General features: G+C 46.3%; 1 protein-coding gene across 1 annotated transcript; it reads right to left on the reverse strand.

Annotated features, from left to right (window-relative positions):
• Positions 1-1,985: 1,985 nt before the first annotated feature.
• Positions 1,986-23,581, reverse strand: LOC119382543 (lysosomal alpha-glucosidase). Its single transcript, XM_049412158.1, has 19 exons — positions 23,569-23,581; positions 21,944-22,323; positions 20,052-20,197; positions 18,999-19,164; positions 18,167-18,263; positions 17,518-17,756; positions 16,364-16,495; positions 16,063-16,173; positions 14,773-14,889; positions 13,506-13,705; positions 12,714-12,847; positions 11,810-11,961; positions 10,465-10,613; positions 8,657-8,741; positions 7,456-7,640; positions 6,757-6,842; positions 6,593-6,642; positions 6,019-6,168; positions 1,986-2,143 (listed from the first exon to the last, which is right to left on the reverse strand). Exons 1-19 carry the CDS (start codon positions 23,579-23,581, stop codon positions 2,072-2,074), a joined length of 2,664 nt encoding a protein of 887 aa, XP_049268115.1. The 3' UTR covers positions 1,986-2,071.
• Between the last annotated feature and the right edge of the window lie 984 nt (positions 23,582-24,565).

The following is a 24,565-nucleotide window of genomic DNA, read 5'->3' on the forward strand; positions in this document are numbered from 1 at the left end:
CTCCACCTCCCTCTGGATCCGCCCGTGCTCTCCACCAGCCAGTGCTGGCGGTCAGGCGTCTAGCTTCGCATATGCATGCAGGTGGTAGCGTAAGGTCGAATTAATCGATAAATTGAAACGCCGGAGCTTCAAACGAATAAATATCTTTTCTGTCGCACTTGCCATTTATTGCCATCGGCCGGCTTAACCTTCGTACGACAAGACTGGAATGAAAATAGGCATGCATATATAGGACGATTTAAACTACCTCTAAGCAGTGGCATATGCAGAAATTTGTTTCGGGGTGGGGGTGGGGGTGCACACCCTTGATCCGACGTGGGGTCCGGGCAGGCAAGTGTGGTCGAGTGTCATTTTGTGCTCTGTAACCCATGGTAGAAAAAAATTTCAGGGGGGGGGGGTGGAGGGGGCACGGGCCCGGTGTGCCACCCCCTGGCTACCTAAGTCTGCACGTGAGTTTAATATCAGAGCGTAAGGTACACGCATTTAAGACGACCGAGCCATTTAGATACTTTAGCGAGTTTGGTCATCTTACTATATAGGTGACTTGCTCCGGCTGTTATTCGCTATATGGTGACGCTATACATAGTGACTTAATTACATAGTGACTTAATTAGGTGTCTGTGCACATTTGCCTTGTATCAATGTACACGACTGTACTCTTCTATCGAATAAAAGTTGTTAGTCGACGCCCTGCAGTAGGTTCTTGTCCAGTTGTCTTGCGCTGCCCCCGAATATTCAAGTGGGTTACTTGAGTTCGAAAATACGTAGAATACGCTCTGAAGGAAGGAAGGAAGGAAGGAAGGAAGGAAGGAAGGAAGGAAGAAACAAGCTGAAAGAGAGGGAGGTTAGCCAGTTCTTAGACCGGCTGGTTACACTGCGCTGGGGAAACGGGATAGAAAAGAGGCACTATACAAAAAGTGTGAAGAACCACAAGCAAAAAGAAAAAAAAAGAAAAGAAAGTAGACTAGACACTGTTTAGAATCTGTCTCTAAGACCGCGGTTTTCTTTAAAAAACGCAACAACGCTTTCAACGCCTTCTGTGCTAAGGACGGACTCGGCCAGTGTCCCAGAACCCTTTGTTCCGACAAAGGGCGATTATTGCAAATCAGTTCTGCGGAATCCCGCAGGGTGGCGGAAGGGCTAAGAATTTTTTCGCTGACTATGAAGCTTTCTTTCTAAGAAATTAGTATGGATTTCCTTGTGGCTTCGTGCTACAAACGGGTGGTTGTCTATTTTCCCTTTCTTAAAGGGCGATTATCAAGACTATCTGACGTGTTGGGAAGTTCTTGTCTTAGCGCGTTGAAACGGGTACACTCACACAGAAGATGGGCGATCGTTTCTTCGCAGCTGCCATTATTGCATGTATGATATCGTTGGCCATTGTAAACCGAAAAAGGAGTGGGCATTCGTGAAGGCCGCGCCAGCCACAGGCGGCACAGAAGCGTCTCCTCAGCTCGGGATAATCCTGACGGAAGACGAAGCCGAGATTGCAATTGAAGTTGCGTAGACGATCGTTGGTAAATTCCGCCAAGTTCTACTGTGCAAGTGTGAGTTCACGTACCAGTGAACGAAGCCCTGTAGCTGCGTTGGTTCAGTGGGCACCGTCATGTGCAGATCAGGTGCCACATCTGCATGGTCGTTGTTACCGTATATACCACAATGACCCGGTATCCACTGATACGGTATGCTGTGTTGTTTCTCAGTTGCATGGTGGTGAAGAAGTCGTATCAGATTACAAGACTACATTAGAAAGCAAGAGCGTGCATTAATTATCTTTAAATATTTTCCTTAATCCTTCAAACTGAGTGCGCAGAAAGGGGGGGGGGGGCTGCCCCCCCCCCCTCCCGCGCACGCCTATGCTCATAGCACGCGTTCAAAATTCGGCAGCTTGTCTATATGAAAAAAAAAAAAAACCAAAAAAAACTGATGGTACTTACGACGTGCAAGACGTGCTCTAATCTCTAATACTGTCAAAGTGAGAACACGGCAGTTTCTTTTTATTCCTCGTTCATTTAGGCAGAATGTATATATTAGAAAGCAAGTGAATGGCACAGTTATGTGTATCTTGTTCTTAAATTTCCGTGGACCATGCAATGCTGAAGTCTTCGTCCATAGGTTGGGCGACGTCGAAAATTCTCAGCATCTAAAAAAAATGAGCAAAAAAGTGTTTCCAAATTAACGAGACATATCTCAAAAAGCTCCCATATTTGGCATAGTAATAATTACTTAGAAATGTTATGGAATTTTCTGATCTGAAAAATAAAAATTCGGCAAATCCCACGCCTTGCGGGAATCGGTTTCATGCGAAGCCGTCGACAAGTAGTTCTGTGCTGCATTTTTTGGCTTCGAGCCAAGCGTTACGAGGTGGATCGACATGTTTTTGTAAGTGTAGTAGCTGTGTGCACATCGTGGGCTTACCAGGCACATCGACAACACTGGCGTTTAAGGGGTAACTTATGGCGCGGCGTTATGTCAGCCCTCACGTTACAGCACATACGTCAGTATTATCGAAACGAAGTGCCCTTTACGGTGCGATGATGTGAATATTATACGTAAATTTCGCTAGCGTATTCCTCCGGGGTCGAGGAACGCTTGAATATAGCTTGCTGAATCATAGCAATACAAATGTAATGTTTATTAGACTGCTATGAAAGCGGAGCCTTTGTTATAAAATTAGATAGCCAGCACCACAACCACAATTGACGTTGTACCGGCATTACACGTGCAGAGGGTGTTTTTCCAGAGCAGTTTCTAGACCTGGCGTGGCTCTGTGGTAGAGTACCTAACTGCCACGCAGCATCTCTGGGTTTGATTCCTGTTGAGATGCTCATTTTTATCCTTTGCATTCGTCGGGTTAATGCTGTCGGTTTCTCTTAACGCTCTCGCATTTAAATTACCTATGTCTGTTCTCCAAAAAAACGGCAGGAAATGGAAGATGGAAGCTTGCGGTGAAAAAATCCGTAAACAGGGGGTGGGTGCTCGAGCCGACGTTTCGACAAGTGGACTTGTCTTCTTCAAGGCTGGAACTGATTTCCTTAGCTATCGTGTGTATATGCTTCGTGTTATAGTACTCTGGAGTACTTTGGAGAGGGCACGAAGCATATACACACGATAGCTAAGGAAATCAGTACCAGCCTTGAAGAAGACAAGTCCACTTGTCGAAACGTCGGCTCGAGCACCCACCCCCTGTTTACGGATTTTTTCATCTATGTCTGTTCTCGCCGTTCCTGGGTAGATATAAACTGTCAATCACCTGTGGCGCATACCCGTACACCGCGGCCCGTGGTAAACGGGTATATGCCACACGTGTCTGGAGGAAAGGGTTCGACGACGTACGCGACAGGATTTTCACATTATTCATGCCATATTTGAGTGCAGCCATGCAGGTTGACAGGTGCGCCCGTAATCGCATGTTGCATCTTGGTGCTTACGGTGAACTGATCATTTCAAGTATTCCATTGAATACTTGCGTTGATCACAAGTGGGTGAACAATAGAAATCTCAGCCTGAAAAAGATGGATGCGTGCAAACTATATACAAGGACGCAGAAGACATGGACGAGAGCAAAATCAGCTCGTCCGTGTCTTCTGCGTCCTTGTCTATACTTTGCGCGCATCCATCTTTTCCTTGCAAGTATGAACCAACTCGCCCAGCAGCAAGTTTTACCCAGCCTGAAGCCACGCTTCTGACAGACACTTTTCTTCGTCAGACAAAGCTTATTTCCGTAAGTGCGTTTTCCCATTGGTCAACCGACTTCACTAATGACATGCCCCGCGTCGTGATTGGCTGAAGTATTCTCATACGGAAATTTTTAGCATAACACGTTTTTGTGAATACGGGCCCAGGTGAATGCGCTGTGTGATGACGAGGAAAGATACACGCTTCAAAAGAGGCGTAGCGGCTTTTGTTGGCAGTGATGAGCGCTTTGAAAACTGGTTTGGACATCATTTCTCACAAACTGAAATCCTATATGGGAAATGTGAAACCCTGTCTGAACAAAAAACATTACAAATGACCGATACAACGATCCACAGTGGGAAGTAGTGGCCAAATACTGCGCGAGGGCGGCCAATCCTTCTTTGACGGAGTGCATTGCCGGCTGTGGCCACTGGTGAGGCCGCACCTAGGCCTCTTTATGCAATTCCATCATCACGCGAATTTTTTTTTTTTTTGTAATCCGGTGGGGAATTGCGCGGCACCGGGATTCGAACCACGGACCTCTTGCATGCAAGGCTGATGCTCTACCTCTACGTCATCGCTGCAGGGTGTAAGGCAGGGAGACACGACCCCCCAATACTACTGTCACGAGGTCGTGACGTGGACGAAGACCGCAGGCGACGTGTCCGAGATGAAAGTCTTTATTTGGCCGAACTTGTGGCCGAGAAACGGAAAGGTAATTTACAGCAATACACACTGTATGCACTGATAGCGGCGAACAGAGCGTCGACCGTCGATCAACTGACAAGCGGTGAAGCGCGTCGGCATTTAAACATGTGCCGTCGAATATTCCAGCGTTATCGCTGGCTGTCGCGCAAATTCTAGAATAAGCTCGAGTGTGCGCGTCTTGCGCGCAATCTTAACAAAACGATCTACAATGATCGCGAAGGTTCTCGAACAATGAGGCGCGGTTCACGCTGAGCGTTGCTGACAGTCTTTGTGGGCGAAAACCGAATACAGCAAAACTGATAAAGAAACGCACGTGGCACTATATTCACCGCGTGCTTACAGGAGGCTTTCAGAGCCCTAGATTGGGAAGAGTTAGGAATACGAGTTAATGGAGAGTACCTTAATAACTTGCGATTAGCTGATGACATTGCATTGATGAGCAAATTAGGGGACGAATTTCAACTCATGATTACTGAATTGGACAAGGAAAGCAGAACGGTAGGTCTGAAAATTGATATGCAGAAAACTAAAGTCATGTGCAACAGTCTCGGAAGAGAACAGCGCTTTGCGATAGGTAGCGAGGCACTGGAAATTGTAAAGGAATACGTCTACTTAGGACAAGTGACCGCGGAGCCGAACCATGGGACTGAAGTAACTAGAATAAGAATGGGGTGGGGCACATTCGGCTAGCGTTCTGAAATCATGAATGGTAGTTTGCCACTGTACCTCAAGAGGAAGGTGTATAACAGCCGCATCTCACCGGTATATGCCTGCGGAGCAGAAACCTGGAGGCTTGCAAAGAGGGTTAAACTTAAATTGAGGACTACGCAACGAGCAATGGAAAGGAAAATGATAGGGGTAACCTTAAGGGACAAGAAGAGAGCAGAGTGGGTCAGGGAACAAACGGGTGTTAAGGACATCTTAGTTGAAATCAAGAAAAATAAATGGAAATGGGCAGGGCATTTAGCACGTAGGCAAGATAACCGCTGGTCATTAGGAGTAGCAGACTGGATTCAAATAGAAGGCAAACGCGCGAGGGAGAGACCGAAGGTTAGGCGGGCAGATGAGATTAATAAGTTTGCGGATATGACGTGGCCGCAGCAAGCACAGGACCGCTTTGGTTGGCGAAGCATGGAACAGGCCTTTGCCCTGCAGTGGGCGTAGTCAGATTGATGATGATGATAGAAAGTTAGCGCATGCGCATGCTAGCAGCCACTCCATGATTTCATGCACGCACGGCACCGTCCACACTGTCTTTTTTGTGCCTGCTACGGCGCCTACACGCACATATCTCTTAGGCGTACCAGCACCAGAAATATATACCATGCTTTTTAAAAGCATTGAACCGACATTTCTTTAGAATAACTGCCAGTTGGGCGTGTTGGTATACATTCATGATGGTGAAGCGCTGTGGCCTGTGTTCTTCATAAGTCTCCGTTTCTTTTAGCGCCTCACCATCACGACATTTCTTTAATGCGGGAATGTTCTGTTTGTCTCTCGCGGCGGTACAGTTGATTCCGTTGACGTTATCCGAACTTCTGAATATATTGTTATACCTCTGAAATAGTACCATTAAGCTCTGATGTATAAAACACTACAATGCAACAACGTACAATTTCTGGGGCGTCTTACCTGCTGAGTATGTGAGTAAGAAAATGTGAGAGGACGCCCGCCAACAATGGCGACCCTATCAGGTCGCGCCTCTACGCCGGTCACGATGGCCCCGCCCAATATCAGCGTGACGTCACTGCCTCTCTTCACGTGCCTTACGGTCAATACATCCTGAAAAAAAAAATTGAGAGCGTGGTTAAATACGGTAAACGTTATCAGCGCGGATACTTTTTACGCATTTACTATTTACTACGCATTTACTTTTTACGACCAAAAATGTTCGCATTTCAAGTCGCGCGTTGTAGTAGGTGTATAATCACACCAAGACTATAATGTTTTGCCAAGGGCGTGACGGCGTCGTCATAGCGACAGCCTTGAGCACGTTGTATAGTAAAACCAAAGCTACGCTCCTATATCATGACGTCACTTCCAGCAAGTTTTCTCCTTCACTCATCTCTCTGTACTCCTTAAGCTACAAGGCTACTGCGGGAGCCACCGCAAATTTCGGGGCAGATAATTGCTTTTGGAATATTTAAGCTATATGAGGAAAATATATGCAGTAAGTTTTTCATTACGACAGTGCTTTAATGCTTACCTCTGCCAAGGTAAAGTTGAACATGCTGTACTTCTGCTCCTGTACAGCATCTAGAAGAGTAACAAGCGACACATTGTGTAAGTCGTGATACAAATAAACGGGAAAAATAGAAAAGGCATGCACATCTGTCAGTAATATAAGAAAATATTAATAATAAGACGCACCAAGAGATTCTCCGTCGTCCCAGTACAGGGTGCCTTGGGCCTTCCGGTTATGTGGTGCCACAAAGAGCCATATCGGATTCGTGCGGCTGCGGGGTGTGAGAAAATGTTGAATTCAACATACACGCCATTTCACGTTGTTGGGAAACTTTGAAATTACTACGACAGGCAAAAAAATGAGCGATTCTTGAGATCGCGCGGCCGCCAGAAGTCAGGATAGCAACGATTATTGAGAAGACTGGCAGTTTGGGAAAAAGAAGGCGAACCATTACGGGGAAGGAAAGCCGATGCGTCAGCTAAGTTAGGGTGGAGGGTGGGGGCGTTTATGCCCCCCCCCCCCCAACTTGTCATACTTTAGTAGCCCTAAATTAGGGGCTGTATTTTGTCGTCCTCGTTCCCTGCGCTGTGAAACGTCGAATTTGTGCACCAGCTACAGACCAACGCTCAAGCTTAGTAAACTTCCATATTTTGATCACAGCAATGACAGATTTGTTTTGTGTATACCTCACTCAGTGCCACAGCTAGTCCAACCTTGGCTTCCCCGCGAGCGGGGGTCCTTTTTCTTTTTTTTTGTATACACGGGCTGCTGAGCCCAGAAACACTTTTAGTGCGAAGCGATGTCCAATGATTGATAAACAGAAGTTTGATACAGTCCGGCCTCACATCCACAGCACATATATGTTACTGCCTATTATCGCTGACCTCATTGTGGTGGTAGCAGCCGGCTCCTGCATCGGCACGATGTGGCCCCCGTGCACTAGGATGTTCGCCTTGTCAATGGGCGCCGGGAAATAGTGGTAGCCGCCCGTGGGTTGCTCGAAGCGTCGACCGTCGTATATATCGTACCATGTTCCCCGCGGAACGAAGGCCTCCACCTTTGTTTGCCCCTGCGTCTCAGAAGCGAGTCCTTTAGGAAGCGTTTCTGTGTATACATTGCGCCTGCTACTCATTTAAACGCTACAGCTGACAGAGACATCAATATTGCAATTGCCCGAATCGAACAATTAACGATGACGTCGACAGCATGCAAGCAACTAACTCAGATAATAATAATAATAATAATAATAATAATAATAATAATAATAATAATAATAATAATAATAATAATAATAATAATAATAATAATAATAATAATAATAATAATAATAATAATCAATCATTTATTTAACGTGCCCAGGATCAACAGTAAGATCTTTGTGCAGGTGCACGCAAAAAAAAAATACAATACAACACAGACAGTCTTCAGAAATAATAATAAAAACACCGTCCCAAAACCACGACATGAATATGAGGGACGCCTTAATGGAGGGCTCCCGGAAATTTCACACATCTGTTGTTTGTCACCGTGCACCTAAATTTAAGTACACGGACCTCTAGCATTTCGCCTCCATTGAAATGCGGCCGCTGCGGCCGGGATTCGATCCCGCGACCTTCGGGTCAGCAGTCGAGCACCGTAACCACTGGACAACAAGGGCGGGTCAATTCAGAGGGGCACTATAAGGAGGAACAATAAGCATGTTCTTGCGTGCTCCCCCCCCCTCTCTCTCTCTATCTTTAAACCTCGCCCTCCCTTTTCCCAGTATAGGGTAGTATACCAGTGGTTAACATCCCTGCCTTTCCTTTCTCTCCCGTTCCTTCCCTTCTTGTGCTAGCATTTCGTACGTGCAACAGCTAAATGGCAGCTCCACAATTGTGCGCATCAGTCAATACGAATCATAGTTCTCAAGAATGCAGGAAGAGATAACAAGCTGCGCAATCCTCCACTCCTCTTCGGATTTGCATTCGATATTTAGCACTCTGCGTGTTTGGCTGCAAACTAGGGCGTCCTTTTGAATGCTTTCTGTTGAATCCACCATGAATCGCGTAACTTATTTCATTGAATCTTCCACCAATAGGAGCTCACCTGGTGGAGAGCCGGCGATATGAGCAACGCCGATCCCCACATGAACTGTTCGTCGATGTCGTGTGTACGGGGGTCTTCTGGAAACCTGTGAAGGTTCGAAATCGCCAGAGTAAATAGCTCTCGTAATGACTGTTGTGTATCACATTGCTCAAAGTCAGCTGATCTAAGGAACTGCTTGACATCTTGAAAATTTTGTTCACCTGTTGTCGTAAAGCTGTGTGACGCGATTTGGCGAGAAATGCACAGTGGCCCCTTTGTTGAAAATTAAGGGCTTCCATCTATTGCAAACTCGTTGAACTTCACTCTCGCCTTAATTGGCAGAATTTTTTTTACTTTGGTTTCATTCGGGAAGAGGCTTCAGATTCAATATATACACAAAAGAGTAGTGTGGTGTCGCCTGGAATTGCGTAGTAGCACAGGTGCACGTTAATATATACAAAATATACAGGGTGCTTTTTTTAGACAATACAGATTTTTTCATAAAACATCTATGACAGTAAGGCTCCTGTCGTTTTCGCACACGAACTCCACGTCGAGGAAGAAATACTTTTCTGCAGTTAAATTGACACTGTTGGCACTTATTAAAGGGACACTAAAGGCAAAAAGCAATTTATGTCAGAGTGAAAGCGCAATGTATGACAACGTCTAAAACGGCAGTGTTATCAACAGCAGTGCCCTCCTTACCGAGAAATTAAGCTAAATGTATCACACGATGAGCGCCACGAGCGGGACATTTTGGAAATGATCCCGATGACGTGAGAGAGTCCGACTACAATTAAGCACTCGTAATCAAACTAGCAGCAATAAGAAAGAACCTTCCGTGCATCAAGAGACGTAATACACTGCTGCTTGTTCGTTTCTGTTTGATTCATGGAAAAAAGAGCCTCTTTGACGTTGCCATGGGGAACCGCGCGTGTGGTTCAAAGGTTCCGTTTTCGCCGAACTGCGCTTCGCCCGGCACCCTGCTTCGCTCACGCGGTCGCGTCTCAGTGGTAGTTTCGGTCATCGCGTACTGCCGCGTGTGTTTTACGCGCTCGTGAAAGTCGCTCTGACAGAAAGTTCGACAAAATGCCGCATGCATGTGATGTTGCCGGATTCCCGAATGGTGCACGCCGCCAGTGTGCGCCGCCGCGCAATAAAGGCGGGCAACGTTGGGCACTGCAACAGTGACGTGAGAAAGACCGCCTTCAGGCAGGTGATTTGAAGTGCGCTAACGCGATGCGAACCACTAAAACGTCATTTTATTTCAAAATAAGCACTTCCTTGGCACACAAGCAGCACTACGGGGTTTCTGGACCGCTATTTCAACAATCAACGTCGACTTTTGCCTTTAGTGTCCCTTTAACAAAAACTGGCTAATGAACTTTTTTAATTATTGACTTGAGGGCAGGTGTTTATATTACAAAAGTTGTAGGGCGTGCCGATTTATGGCATACTTATTTTTTAGAAATCACAAAAGCTGCACGTAGCTCGAGGTATTCGCCATCGAATTTCAAGGTAACATCGAAAATGATCGAGGAAGCGGCCTTCTGACGAAGGCCGTGCGACGGCCGAAACGTAAGTGAGTAAAAATATGCAATCTTTGTAAGTGTGCTCTTTCATTTCTTCGACTACATGTGCACCGGACCTTCAGAACTTTCTTTTGAGTTATATATATATATATATATACACTGATGAAAGATGCAAATCAAACAGAACATACTGGCTCCACAGCGCGAGACATGTTAAGATAATTGGGTAGTTATCAGAAAGAAACTTGCACATTCATAGTGCCTATTTAGAGTGTATGAATAGTTGTGTGCACCCACTCAAAGAAAAGTGCCCTGGCTACAGTGTCTCCGTAGACGTGGCTCCGGTAAAAAAGTGTGTACAGATAGGGCAGCAATGCGTAGCGGGCAATCAGGGCATTCTTGGTGGCTAGAACCACCTCAGGTCCCATACTGTACGGATCTTGGTCCTGCGGTAATGTGAAGAACAAAACGTATTGGCAATGTCAACAAACTCACAGTCATCAACACAACGGCGCTGAAGCGCATTCAGTTAGGCATGGTCACTTGATCGATCTCTAAGGATTGTTAACATTTTTTTTTTATCTCAGCACCTTGCCGTGTTCTAAAACAACTACGGCACACAATCGTGGTCGATCACTTGAATTGGCACACCCTGAAGATTCTGCAAGCGCAGTCTATTTGAAAAGCACGATATAGACATCGCGCAAGGTTGGGTGCGCAGGCATCAATTGAGGTGTGCACCGCACGTGAATCCAATGAACGAATTTTGGGCATGGCGTCATGGGGAACTGCTGATTAATTCTTACCTCCTAGTGTTTCTTTTAACGCGAACATAAATGTAAGTACACGAGCGTTTTCGCATTTTACTTCACATACCAAGATCACAATGTTCTCTTTTACCAGCGAAGCTGTTTAAGGCAGCCGTAATTTGTGCGGCTTATATATCTATATGCCACAAAAATTGGGTAAATACCACTACTCACCACTGGTCCACTAAAAAAGAATAAGGCAACAGTTAGCCCAACACTATAGGGAACGGGAAAGGCAACAGCGGCTGCGAGAAGACCCCGAAGTGACGGAAGGCCTACGCCAACGACGACGTGCCCGTAGATCTATGAGAGATGCGAGCGCTTGGTTTCAACGCGAGTTTCTGTCTATGGAGTTTGGACATCCGTGTCGTGTCTGTGACTGTGTGTGGTTTAACTCGAACCTCTCTGCGCTGAGAATCAACGTAGAAACAAGCTAGCATCACCTAGATAAAGCCTAGCAACGACAGAAGCAATCTAGAAACAACCCTCATCACCTAGCTAAGGCCTAGAAACAGCCTAGAAGCAACCAGATTAGTCTTCAGAGTTTCGCTGTTTCAGGGCTTCTGCGGCTTAGTGCAAGCTTCGCCTTTTTCTTTTCCTGCCCTCCTCCTTTCTGTCCTCAGTCTCCTTACCCCTATACAGAGTAGCATGTAGGTACCTTGATATACGTCGGTAGAATTCTCTGTTCTTGATTAAAGAGCTCTCTCTCTCTCCTTTCGAATTGCAACCACATTTGACCGGCATTTGACCGGCATTTGACCGCAGTGCAACGCCGTACCTAAGGTTCCCGCGGCAGGTGCGTAAATATGAGGTGAACGGAAATTTGTGCACACCTTGCCATTTAAATTGTTGTGATTTCTCGAGAATGGATAGAAGGCTCCCAGAACTTGCCAGCGGGCGCATAGTTCCACGGTGGTGTTGCCCGCAAAACCGCATATGTCCGCACCTGCCAGAGGTATGCCGTACATACCGAAACTGAGGAAATCTGCGAAGAAAACACGAGCATAACGCTTTTGTGCGACGCGTTATGCAATTACACCTAATTTACTACTCCCTGCCATTATGCATGCTATTATTTTTATAACTAAATTGTTTTGCTTCAACTAAATACGCAGTCACTGATGGGGCCCTTATACATGTTGAAGCACAGACTGACCCTGAAGCGGATGCACGCATTGAAATAATCAAAGCGGTACCACAGTGGCTTCCCCCGTTTGCATGACTGTTTTGCGGGTATAAGCTTGCGGGTATAAGACCGTGATCTTTTTGTACGAATGGTTCGTCACTTTTGGAAAAACACATTTCTAGAACCACTTTCATGGGTGTGGGTATAGATGACAGAGCCGCGAAATGCTTTTGTGGCTACATTTATAACATGCCCGTGCTAACAATCAATTGTCGACGACGGCATTCCACCGCATCCGTCAAATAATATCGCACTAGTTCGTAAATTTATTATGGTGTCGCAGTAGGCGGAGTTAGAATATCGTATAGGTATATGCATGTGGGTGATTGTTCCGCCTGAGCATATCCATTGCGATATAAGGGGTGTTTTTTTTTTTTTACCAAATGTCCACAAATCCGATTCACATTGCTGTGACAAAAAAGCGGGCTCTTGCGATGTTTAGAGACTACGGAACTTTGCTTCCTTGAAGAACAAGGCTCAGCTCATGCGCGCGGCTGCCTTCTGAACAAGACAGGTAATTCTGAACAATGCAGGTAATTCGTAATACGTACTAGGAATGCTGAGCCTCATATCTTCCCAGCTGGACAAGATGTCTCCCGACCAATGACCGCTCCAGACACCTTGGCCTGGCGAGGTGGCACGCGAAATAATGAAGGGACGCTTCTGGCGGATCTCGACCAAGGCCCTGAAAACCCGAGACGCAGTAAAGAAAGGAGAGATGCTTTATGCTCATGAGTGATCATATCTTTATGGCCTACGTATTCAACATGACACAAACAAAATACCTCAGAAATGTAGATGCACAGCTGAGCTAATGGACAATTTACACTCCACCCTGCCTCAGGTCATATTGGTGGAATATCTGTTCAGTGAGCGAGATCGCGTCACTGGTCTCTCCCGTCGCCAGCCGAATGAAGCCAAAAGGCAATTGATTCTATTTTCGACGTCAATTGCGCTCACCAACCGCCCATGAGGCAAGCACGGATAGTTTATTTCACGTCGTGTTTGCTTTATATATTTTCCTGCAATTTGCGTCTTATGAAAATCGCTCCCCATAGCGAGCGGAAAGGACCACAATCGTGGAGCCTCTCCACCGTTGGCCTCACCGCCACCTGACATCCTCTACACTTTCTCAGTCCACCTTCTCGGAGCCCTGCCAATCTCATAGGAAATGATGAAAATCATAAAAGGTTGCAGTGTGTATGGTAACCACACAGCATGCAATATGGTAAGCCACTGCAAATAAGCACCCACCCAGCCACGTATACGGACTGTGCATATCGTAGTATCAAGCGATTATCTCCTCTTATTGGCGCATCTGCGCTGAATGTTAAACATCTCACCGGTAAGTGGCCCTTGCTTCGAGCTGTGAGTAGACGCTGTGCAAGTTGTAGTGTGAAGAGGCGTAGTGCAGGTCACTCATGCACAACGTGCGACTGCACAGGGGATCGTGTCCCGGGACGTAAGGTGGCCGCTCTACTTTCTGGTCGCGCGGGCATCCGTCCTTGTGGCCATTGTAGAAGTTCGACGGCTCGTTCATGTCCTGCGACATGCATCATCATCATCATCATCATCATCATCATCATCATCCCAGCTTAGCCACCTGCAGGGAAAATATCTCTCCAATGTTTTGTCAATCGACCCGGTCCTGTGCTTGCTGCGGCCACGTTATCCCCGCAAACTTCTTAATCTCGTCTGCCCATCAAACTTCCTGCCCCCCCCCCCCCCTCGCGCGTTTGCCTTCTCTTGGAATCCGGTCTCTTACTCTTAATGACCAGCGGTTATCTTGCCTACGCGCTACATGCCCGCGAGATGCAACGCGTGCCAACTCACTCTTCCATATGATGGCGCCAGTTACTCTTTGGAAATGTTTTTAACAATGCCGAAACCTTACATTCGGGAATCGCTGCAGAACGGCGTATCATGACTGGGGGTAAAAATAAAATTATTTCCGTTGCATGCTCTGTAAAATTCGGATATTATATCACGTAGCAAAGGTTGATTATAGCAATGTCGTTTGTTTTCCTTTTTTATTTCTTGTTATCACTGACTTTTCGTCGAAGGCTTTCAGCACCGTTTTCTAACGAAAATACGTGCCATGCTTTACAGGTGGTTGCCAGACTGAATTTTCTCGTGCGCTAGCATTTCTAGCTTAGTACAATCAACCATACGATGAAAAATTATTGACTCGTATAAATTTTATCGTGTTATATTTCATCGGAAAGTCCATCTATTCAGCGTGGCATCCTATCAAGACTTCAATTTTAGTTTTCACTTTTACAGGCACACGTGAGGGGCCGAATTCACAAAACTCTCTTTCGTAAGTGCGTTTTCCTAATGGTCAGCCGGCTTCGCTAATGATAGGTCTGAAATCACAATTGGCTGAAGTATTCTCTAATAAAAAATTTTAGCATACGCCGTTTTTGTGAATACGGGCCCAGACTGCTTTCAGATTGCTGTTCGGGCTTTCAAGTGCAAAGCAACAAGCAGTGACAACAGCTGCTTGAACCGTGTCGCATCTTTTCGGCACCCAGCTGTCCGTACACACGTACTCTAATTGGCGGTCACAGCACTATATTACGCGGCACCAAAGAAAGTTCGAGGGCTTACAATCCAGGCTCCGTCGAAAGGCACAGCGTCGTGGAATCTTCGAAACTGTCGCGTCCAGTAACGAGAAGAGTTGGGATGCGTGAAGTCAGGGAACACGGTGCTCACATTGTTCCACACCTGCAGTACCATGTCAATTAGCTGGTTCCAAACATCGCACACATGTATGTGCGCACATATTTGGCTTTTGTCGGAGTACAGCGGGGTAGGCGCTAAATGACAGACCTGTCACCGTTGTAGTTTGACGTAAATGAGGACCCGTGTGCCACGACATGCGCAACAGGGGCGTAGCCAGAAATGTTTTTAGGGGGGGGGGGGTTCAACCATACTTTATGTATGTTCGTGCGTGCGTTTGTATGTGTGCGTGTATATATCACATGCAAAATTGAAAAATTTCGGGGGGGGGGGGGTTGAACCCCCTTAACACCCCCCTTGGCTACGCCCCTGATGCGTAAGTTTTGGAACTTCATCTTGGTTCCGATCATTACTGATATATTCTCCGATAGGTTTGACTCCCTGAAGCAACAGTACTGGGCGTGGCGGTTATGTTGGTACAAGTAAGGATAAGTGGCTGCAAAGATATGCTCCCGTTCACTAGTAAAACCAACGGCAGTGACATACTCTGTGGCTTCCGTGATGCGCTACTTTTGAACGTGGTATCGGACATTTGTCACTTTCTGCATAATGCGCAGTGTAACGTACAGTACCATAAAAATGTGGATTTCCGCATTGTTGTTTGACATCCTTCTATGCTAATACGCGCTCCCCTTTGTACTTAACGTTTTGTACGAGTACTCCATATACTGTAACGTGACGTTCGAAGGTCGTGGCGGTGGTGGTTGTGATCCTCGAGCACTCGTGCTGCTACAAGCGAGATAAGGCCAGCTCAGGCTCAAGCCGCACGGCCGCCCCGCACAGGGAAGCAAGGTCTTCCGCCCTTCTCTCATTGGCTGCTCACTTTGAACAGTCCGTGAGCAGCCAATGAGATTCATACAGACGGGCATCCGCCCCACACACACATAAAATGAAATAAAAATAGAATGAATAAATGTTTCATTAGGCAAGAGGCAAACTTCTTATGCTTATTTTACATGTACTGCTGTATGTTATTTCTACGTTGTATGATCGATCTCCACTCAAGGGCTAAGGAGTAGCCGCCAACATCTTTTACATTATGCCAATTAAAACAATACAGACAAACGTGAAGGAGGTGAACACCTTCACGTTGCCGGTATGCCGGTCGCGCTGTACCGTACTTTTTAAATTGTTCTAGTACACTTTATGCAAGCTTACCTTGGCGTACACAATTCCACCTGTCACGTTTTTAACGAAAACGTCCATCTCAAGTCCCTCGTCAAACGGTGGATAGGTGCCGGGCATTTCGCTTCCGCTCACGCCCGGGTCCTGCGATTTGCATGGGAAGAGGTCGAGGTGCATCAGTGTCAATCACAGCTACCATGTAGCTAAGCTTCTGTTGGCTCTTTGCTTTATTAAGATAGACTCTCTAACCGAAAGCTGCGTAGAAGAAGTTAACAAATAAAAAGAAACGAGGTGCTCGCTTTCTTATAACGAAACGCCCCGTGAAAGAACTCACGAAAATCATGACGTAGTGACGCCCTCCCTCGTGGACTTTTGCGACGAAGTCTGGAAGACCAGCGTAGGTATGCTTGTCGTAGGTGAAATCATTCCAATTTTTCATGTAGTCGATATCGTTCCACTGAACGTCCTGTATCAGAAGCGATAAACAAACACAAGACTACTGGGCAATTTGTTCTGCAAGAATTCAACTCTCGCTGGATCTCCGTCCCGATAGCCTGATACAGCTTCTGGACTTATCGCAACAATTGATTGGTGACTGACGTGATTGTGGTGCTCGTTGAATCTCTACGTATGCGCAGAAGTTCAATACCGTCCCTTTTAACTGCGATGAGAACGCCTATAGGCTAAGCAGCTATCTCCTTTACTTCGGTGCCTCCAATTAAGTAGTACGGCACTGTGGGCACAAGCAGTTCGTGAAATCACCGAAGAATTGGCACTAGTTATCGAGTGCGCATACAAGATGGCCGCGGAACAAACCTCTAAAGAACAATGCAAATGAGTTCTGCGGAATCCTGCAAGGTGGCGCAAGGTCTATGATTGACATCTACACAAATGTGGCACGAAGCCACAAGGAAATCTTGTAGTTGAAGAAGAATGTGTCCTGGTGCGGGGATCGAACCCGGGACCAACGCCTTTCCGGGGCGGTCGCTGTACCAATTGATCTAACCAGGATGTCAGCAATTGGCAGCGCGAGGGCGAATTAGTCAACAACTCGAAGCGCATGGACACAGAATATTGAAAATTAGTTCTGCGAAATCCCGCAAGGACCAGGACGAATTTTTCTTCAACTAGAAGTCTTCCTTTCAGAGAAATCCGTACGTATTTCCTTGTGGATTCGTGCCACAAACAGTTGGTTGTCAATTATCTCTTTCATGCCACTAAGCAACGTATCAACTAACGTTGTGATACCACGACAGCTTCTTCTGTGTAAATTTACATGGACAAATCAGGCATGCAATCTTCGCGCACATTCGAGGATTTAAAAACGAGTTTACAAGCCACAATCTAGGATGTACTTGCACATGTCCTTTCATGCGGCATTTTTCACTCTATTTTTAACCATTGTTTCCTGTGGAGAGCGAATCCGAGTAAAGCACACATGGTTTAAACCAACCGGCCCTGCTCTCGGAGAAGTTTCGCGGTCCTCACCAGAGGTATGCCGGCTTGGATGTTATTCTCCATCACTTCCCGGGTCCTGTTCAGCGTGCGGTAGCCGTAGCGACAGAGGTGAAAGCCGAGGGCCCAGTACGGAGGCATAGCGGGGAAGCCCACCACGCTCTTGTACTGCTGCACCACGTGTCCGGGCGTGGGGCCCGTGAACACGAAGAAGTCAAGTACGCCACCCAGGCTGCGGAACGTGGCTGCCGGTGCGGGCTGCAGCAGGACCTCTGGAGGGTGTGCGCGCTTCAATTGCATGAGACCGCGCAGTGTTGTGCTTCGCGAGCCACACGAAGATGGCATAGGAGTCGACTAATTAAGGACCGAGGCGCCAGCAACAATGCTCCAAATGGTAAAAAAAACTCGCAGGTGATGCCGTCGCGTTCATTGTTCTTCTGATTGTGAAACAAAAGCATGCAGAAAAGATACTGACGACGTTGGAGACGTTTGTGATCTGACGTGCGTACCATGTATAGAATTGTGCATATAGTAGTTACCTTTTTCAAACGACATTTTTAGAAAGTAGTGCTTGTGTGCGTTCACTTTATTCTCATTGCCTCTTGAGCATATCGTTTATTTACGCCGTGAAATAAGTAGACTAGTGTTCAACAATGGAAAAATAACCTTCAGGATCGCTTACCGATGAAATTGCTGTTGTGAAGGTATACGCCATGGCTTGATCCACCATTTTCCAGAGCAACATAGAATGGATGCGCTCCATAAAGGTTGATGTTCGGCTGTAGAGGATGAGGTGGGATACAGTACAAGCATGAAGTATACTCATCTTATTTGTGAAAACCTAACTCATCAGTTCAAGATTGTTAGAATTTCTTTTTGCTCGTTTAGGTGCATGCTCGTTTTCAGCTCACGCCGTTGTTGATTTGTGGCCGCGAAGTCTTTGCGATGAGACAAAATGTTTTTTGTTTTAGACGCCCGAAAACGAAACTCCGAGGGTCTCTTACGCTATTGCTAATACGACGGGAAGGCGATAGCCTGACTGACGATGCATTAAAGACTGAGAAGTCCCGTCGGAATTCGAAGAGCCGTTTGGTTTGTCTGCCCTCATTTCATGCTTGTCGAGCCTCCTCTGGCGTTGCACACCTCTTTGGCCTACCATATATATATATATATATATATATATATATATATATATATATATATATATATATATATATATATATATATATACACAATATATACATATTACTCCAAGCGGCCGGCGCCTCTCCGCGGAACCCTTCCATGACGTTGTTGGTGTCTGCTGCGCAGGGGATCGCCTTCTTCATTTTCTTCTTAATCGCCTCGGTTTCACGCTCTCGCGAAGTGAACGATCAGCTCGTTCGCTCGCTTTGTTTTTTTGTTTTTTTGATATGATACCGAGTCGACACTGGCTTTTCGCTCAAGGTCACATTCGTAAGAGACATATGAGGCTTTTGCCTTAATAACCGCCGCTCATCGTTAGTGCTGCTTACCCTGGGCGAGCCGTCCCGGGTGAATAAGTAGTAGCGTTTCCAGTCGACACTGCGTCGCAGAGCTGTCCACTGCTCTCCAAGACCGTAGACAACATCAGTGGGCATCAGCGTCGACAACTGTAGGAAGTAGTCCGTGAACACAAGCCGCGAAAGGTTTGTATTGAACCTGGTGAATGAGTGACAAGCATAGCGGTAAAGCAGCCCTTTTTGCTTTCTTTGCGTAGTTAACATGCGCAAGAATATGGCACTAAGATATTGCTAGAAATATATGCTAGTTTTATAAATGAATGAATGCATTTTCTATAGGGGAACTCTATGGTTCTTTGACACGTGTTCACCTTCTCAACGTAACACTGACGCTTGCAACACTAATAGTTCGCTAATATCACCACACTGAGAAAAGTGAAAGGAAACGTGCAAACTTAAAAACTGATTTCAAGTTCTTACAGTATTCCATCGTCCTGGAAAGAAACTGAAACTTGGAGCTTAATTGGCACGGTATTCTGATTCAGTTAGAGCTTGTACAGCGGCGCTGTATATGAGTTGCAACACGATGGCCATGGTTGAAGGAGCCCCAACTCTACACTGTAACGCCGGTTAATGTGAAATTGGTTTTGGAAATACCAGTAGTTGAAACAGTGCTTACGCCACTGATTGTTATGTCGGCGCCACCGTGCAATGTTGGCACCGCTTTGACCACGGGCAGCATGCTGCAACTCATATTGGGCGCGACTGTACGTCCTGGGTTAAAAGGGTGAAAGAAAAACCAACATAGTTCGCCGCACGTTTTGTATGCTTGTTTACAAATAATGATGCTACAACAAAGGATTTCTAACATATGAATACACTTTGTGTACTGGCCGGGATCATTCATTTTCAACACGCCCTTCGTAAATTTGTTAATGAACACACGTTTGAAATTTGCCCGTGTGAGAAAAATCATTTGTATACCAAACCTAACGACTTCCACATAGATCCTGACATCCATCACCTTCTTCTGCACATTATAATCGCTTACGTGGAACACTTCGTATGCAGCTGTTAGGTACTTACAAGGCTGTGCTGTGATCGTCCAAGCGGTGAACGCTGATAGCACCGCATTTTGACGCATTGACGACGTAGTTCCTCCTCCCCTCGAATGTTTTCGGAGATATTTCTGGCAAAGGGGGAACGAAGCGCTCCCTCGTTGTATCAACGATCTAAATAAATAACAAAAAGTTTACATGTATGTGGTGGTATTCTCATTTTTCTTTCTACTTCTGTTTAACTATAGCGCACAAGCGGGGCTTTCTGTGACAGAAAGTCACAAAAAGACCCGCTTGTGCTGCTAGCTGAGACAAAATAAGATTACTTCAGTCACAGTCTCTTTCAAAATCTTTTTTTTTTTTTTGCAAGTAATGAAGTAATGAACGACACTATCAAAATCACGCAAAGGGCAACTATTCCCGCTACGTGGACGATACGTCACTTTGAGAATATTATCACGCTTTTTGCACATCGATTCTTTAGCTTCTATTGCTTTATCGTACCGGCGTTATCTTGCTCTGCGAGCTTTTCTTTCGCTGAAAAAAAAGAAATTAGGTGGTCGATTCTCATTAAACTTAGCGCAATTTACGTTCTTATCGGCTGACGTCTAGTTACTGTTTTTGTCATTTTTTGTGTCTTAGTGCGTAGAGAACGCGCTAGTGAAATTGCAACGGACTTTGCCCTGTCTTTCGAACCAGTATTGACATATGCCTGGGTCAATTTTCTTAGAACTTGTTAACAATAAATTCCCAACCATTCCGTAAGCTCAAGTGCACCAGTGCAGGGGCATAGGCAGAAATTTTTTTCGAAGAGGGGGGAGGGGGGGACTTCAAGTATACTTTATGTATTTTCGTGTCTGCGTTTGCATTAATGTTAAAAGTTTGTATTCATGTTTGGATTCACGTACCAAATAGCTCAGTTCCCTGTTGTTCTAATAAATTTGTATATATGCGTGTATAAATACACATGCAAAATGGGAAAATTGAAAAAATTCGGGGGCTTGAACACCCCCTCTCGCGCATGGCTACGCCAGTGCGCCAGTGCTACACTGCCTTACCTGTAGCTCTTTGTCGAGCTTGTGCGAAACATTGAGATGGATCAACAAAGACAACGTATAAAAAATTTCGACACAGTTCAGAAAGATGTGTCGGCGTGCATTATTACGGCGCTTGTTTTGAAGCTTGAACATCCCGATGGCGAACAGAAGCCCTTGCTGGGCTATCTGGGGCGTCATGATGAGCTCAACTACGCTATGAGACAAGGATGCGTTAATGAAAAAGAGCGCAGAAACCGTTGACCTCCTGCTTCAGGAGTCAGAACTTGAAGGTCACGGCTCCGTGTCGGCTTTTTCCTTACTGATTTTCCGTGTAAGACTATATATTTAACCTGCGCAACCGCAATGCACGAATCTGGGCCCGTCACGTTTTTAACGTCCACTCACAAGGGAAAGAAATCAACAGGACCTAAACGGCCCCTAAAAAACATCTGAAAGTACAAAGAACGAGCGCGTTATTCTCTCCTTGTGTTTCCCGTCTTTTCGACACAATTAGTGAGTCTGTTCACGTGACGTCACGAGGAAATGAGCTCTCGATAATATCAGTTGTGGATTGTCTCCGACCCTGCCTTGCCATGCAGTCGCACGCCCGTTCTGCCTTGTCTCGCACGACTATAGTGAGCGATGAGCTGGTTTCGCTTCCTTTTGTGCGTTTTCGACTGCGCAAGCGGAGATAACAGCGTGTAGCCGAAAAGCGTGGAATCCGGGCCTGATGGGCTCAGTGCTAACATTGTCTACGTGTTTTACGAAGAAATTAGCGGCGAAGAGGCGATAGCGCCTGAAGGAAGGCGAGAAACAAGCCGCTCTCTCGTCTTTGATCTCGGAGTGGTCTAGGGGCCCTTTAAGTGTAGGAAATCCGACTTGCCATTATTCTGACGGTGTCCCTGTCGTAGTAGACGACGTTGACGTCAACCGACTGCACGTCGTCATCGATGCCAGATGGTGTCTGCCGGGTCAACTTAATGTAAATGCCCTCGTCGTGCGAGGCGATACCTTCCACCCGGTAGCCGATGTAGTCCTTGGGATAGAAACAGAACGGGATGTCGGGTCTCTCGGACCCTGGCGTGGCATTCCTCCAGCAGCAACCCCTGCCGTTGCACGCTTCTTCGGTGGCGTTTTGCTCCGGGTGACAGTCAAAACGCTCGGCAATGCTTCCCAGGGTACACACATCTGTCGGGGTTTTTTCGTTAATGGTTTTGTCAGCGATTAAAGACGAAGCGATAATTTCGATTGACCAAAATGGACCTTATGCGGGCAATGACTGCAGCCACATCTGCACTCTGGGTCTATAACAGTGTCGAACAAACAGTGCTGTTAATTAAAGTATACCTATGAACGGGGCTATGAGAGGAATCTAAGGTCGTGCAAGGCCCATCTATAAACAAAACTAGAAACGTCAAAAGTTCTTTCAGTTAATCAGCAAGCCTCTCCTGCAAAAGCGACCTTGCTTCTGTCGAGGGGTTCGTCCTCTTGACTTGTTACAGACTGTATCGAAAAAAAAAAAAAAAGCCACGGAAGCACTTAAGTCTCCTTGCATGCATTGAATTACAAAAATTTTTAGAATTTTAGAATTTAGTATTAGTAATATTTTTCGGTGCAGGGCTAGTTCTGAACGTGGTAAACTTAATTTTCGAATAGCCCTACAGGAACGTTCCGTATGCCATTCCAATAATTCCCTGTTTCCTAATCCATATATTTTTTTTTCACATATACTTCCGTAAGAATTTTACAGAAACATATACGGAAATCTTACGGATAATCTTACGGAGTGGCATACAGAAAGTTTCAGTAGGGTGGGCAAAGTCAACTTTAACGCGATAGCGCTAAAGAGCCCGTGTCGCCGAAATTCCGGTGCCGGTGTCGGCGGTCGTGAGCGAAACATCGAGAAAGTTGCAAATAAATAATAAAAACCTTGGTTTCGAGTGGGAATTGAACCAAGGTCTTTTGCGCGGCAGTCAGATGCTTTACTACACAGGCACACTTTAGTGCTTGAAACGGCTTCGGAAGAAACCTGATACAGGCTTCACGAAGTGCGCGGAGTACCGTTAACACTTGAAATGTTGCGTGGCAAAAGGGTAGAATTGCAACAGGCGTCACACAATGTGATTTGCGCATCGAGTTGGTGGTTTAAGGGCCCGCCTATTACAAAGCGCTCAGGCGTGAATGATCATCATAATCGGTCACAGCATCAAGAAAGCGTGCAGATGCGCATATTGCCTTACGGACGCGCAGTGATACTTCATCGATCCGCAATATGATGAATTATGACGCAGTGGGCACTTCGCAACTGCACTCGCAGTAGGCATGCATTCTAGGAGAGTTTCAAACGATCTATGTCGCGCGCACAGACGTTCATTTCCTCGCGGCACGGTCGCAGTGTCCACTGAGAAGCGAATGAGAAGACGATGAGAACGGGAACCGATCGTGCTATCGCGTTCTACTGTTGAAGGCGAAGCTCAAGTGTTCTCAAGTTTTTTGGGGGTGGGCTACCCAAATTTTGCATGTGGGCCAAGTCACTTTTGTGAATGGGCCAGGTTGTTTATAATTGACATTGAAACGTGACGTCATCGCTTGGCCACGTGGGTATTCCATCGGACGTTAACGTTAGACGGGCGCCGGATCATCCGCTTCGATCATGGAGCATAAATGCTTCCGCGGCAGTGACGAGCGTTGCAGTTCGACCACGTTAACTACCCTGCATTTGGCAACGCGAATACTACTGCTTCGCGTGCCGTGAAGCAGACACTTGCCATTCGGTTGATCGCCCAGGACGTCGCCACCAGGCAGGATGTTAGTGCTATCTGCCGACGCAATCTCTTCGCTTCTGGACGAGCAGAATGCATAGCTGCATGTATAGAGCTTTCATGTATGAATAGATACATTGCGCCCCCCTATACCCACTGGCTTTCGTAAGATGAACCACCAGGTGGACCAAGGGTAGACCTATGGTAAGCGGATGGTCTACCACTGGTCCACGTGTTGGTAAACCAGTGGTAAACCAGTGGCAGGCAGATAATTTCATCCGCAATGCCAATGATCATCTTGCACACAGCGCAGAAGCGGTGCGCAAAAAGGAAACTATACAGGAACGCCGACGGCCTTTTCCGCCCTGCTTCTGCACTAAGATTAGCAAGATGTCGAACCAACTGTCCTAACAATGCACTATTCTGATGGCAATCATCATGAAACCCTGACGGGTTTTCAGGTGTCCATCATATAATCTTCTATGTTTATATCTGAGCGATAACCTTCCAAGACAATGTTATGGAAGTCAGCCGAGTCACTCGTGGAGTCTGTTCATCAGTTGCAAAGCATGCAGGTTGATTCAGAGGGTTGTGGAAGGAATTATTAGTCTTGCTTCCACAGCGCCTTACATCCAATGCAAGCACCCCTGGTGCATTTCTACGGTGTTTCTCTTTACGATCGCATTAACATGAACCCGACAAGTGGGTTCCGGTTCGACAAAGCGGATGTGACCCGGCTTCGT

Source organism: Rhipicephalus sanguineus, chromosome 2 (assembly GCF_013339695.2).
Source record: "Rhipicephalus sanguineus isolate Rsan-2018 chromosome 2, BIME_Rsan_1.4, whole genome shotgun sequence".
Lineage (NCBI taxonomy): Eukaryota > Metazoa > Arthropoda > Arachnida > Ixodida > Ixodidae > Rhipicephalus > Rhipicephalus sanguineus.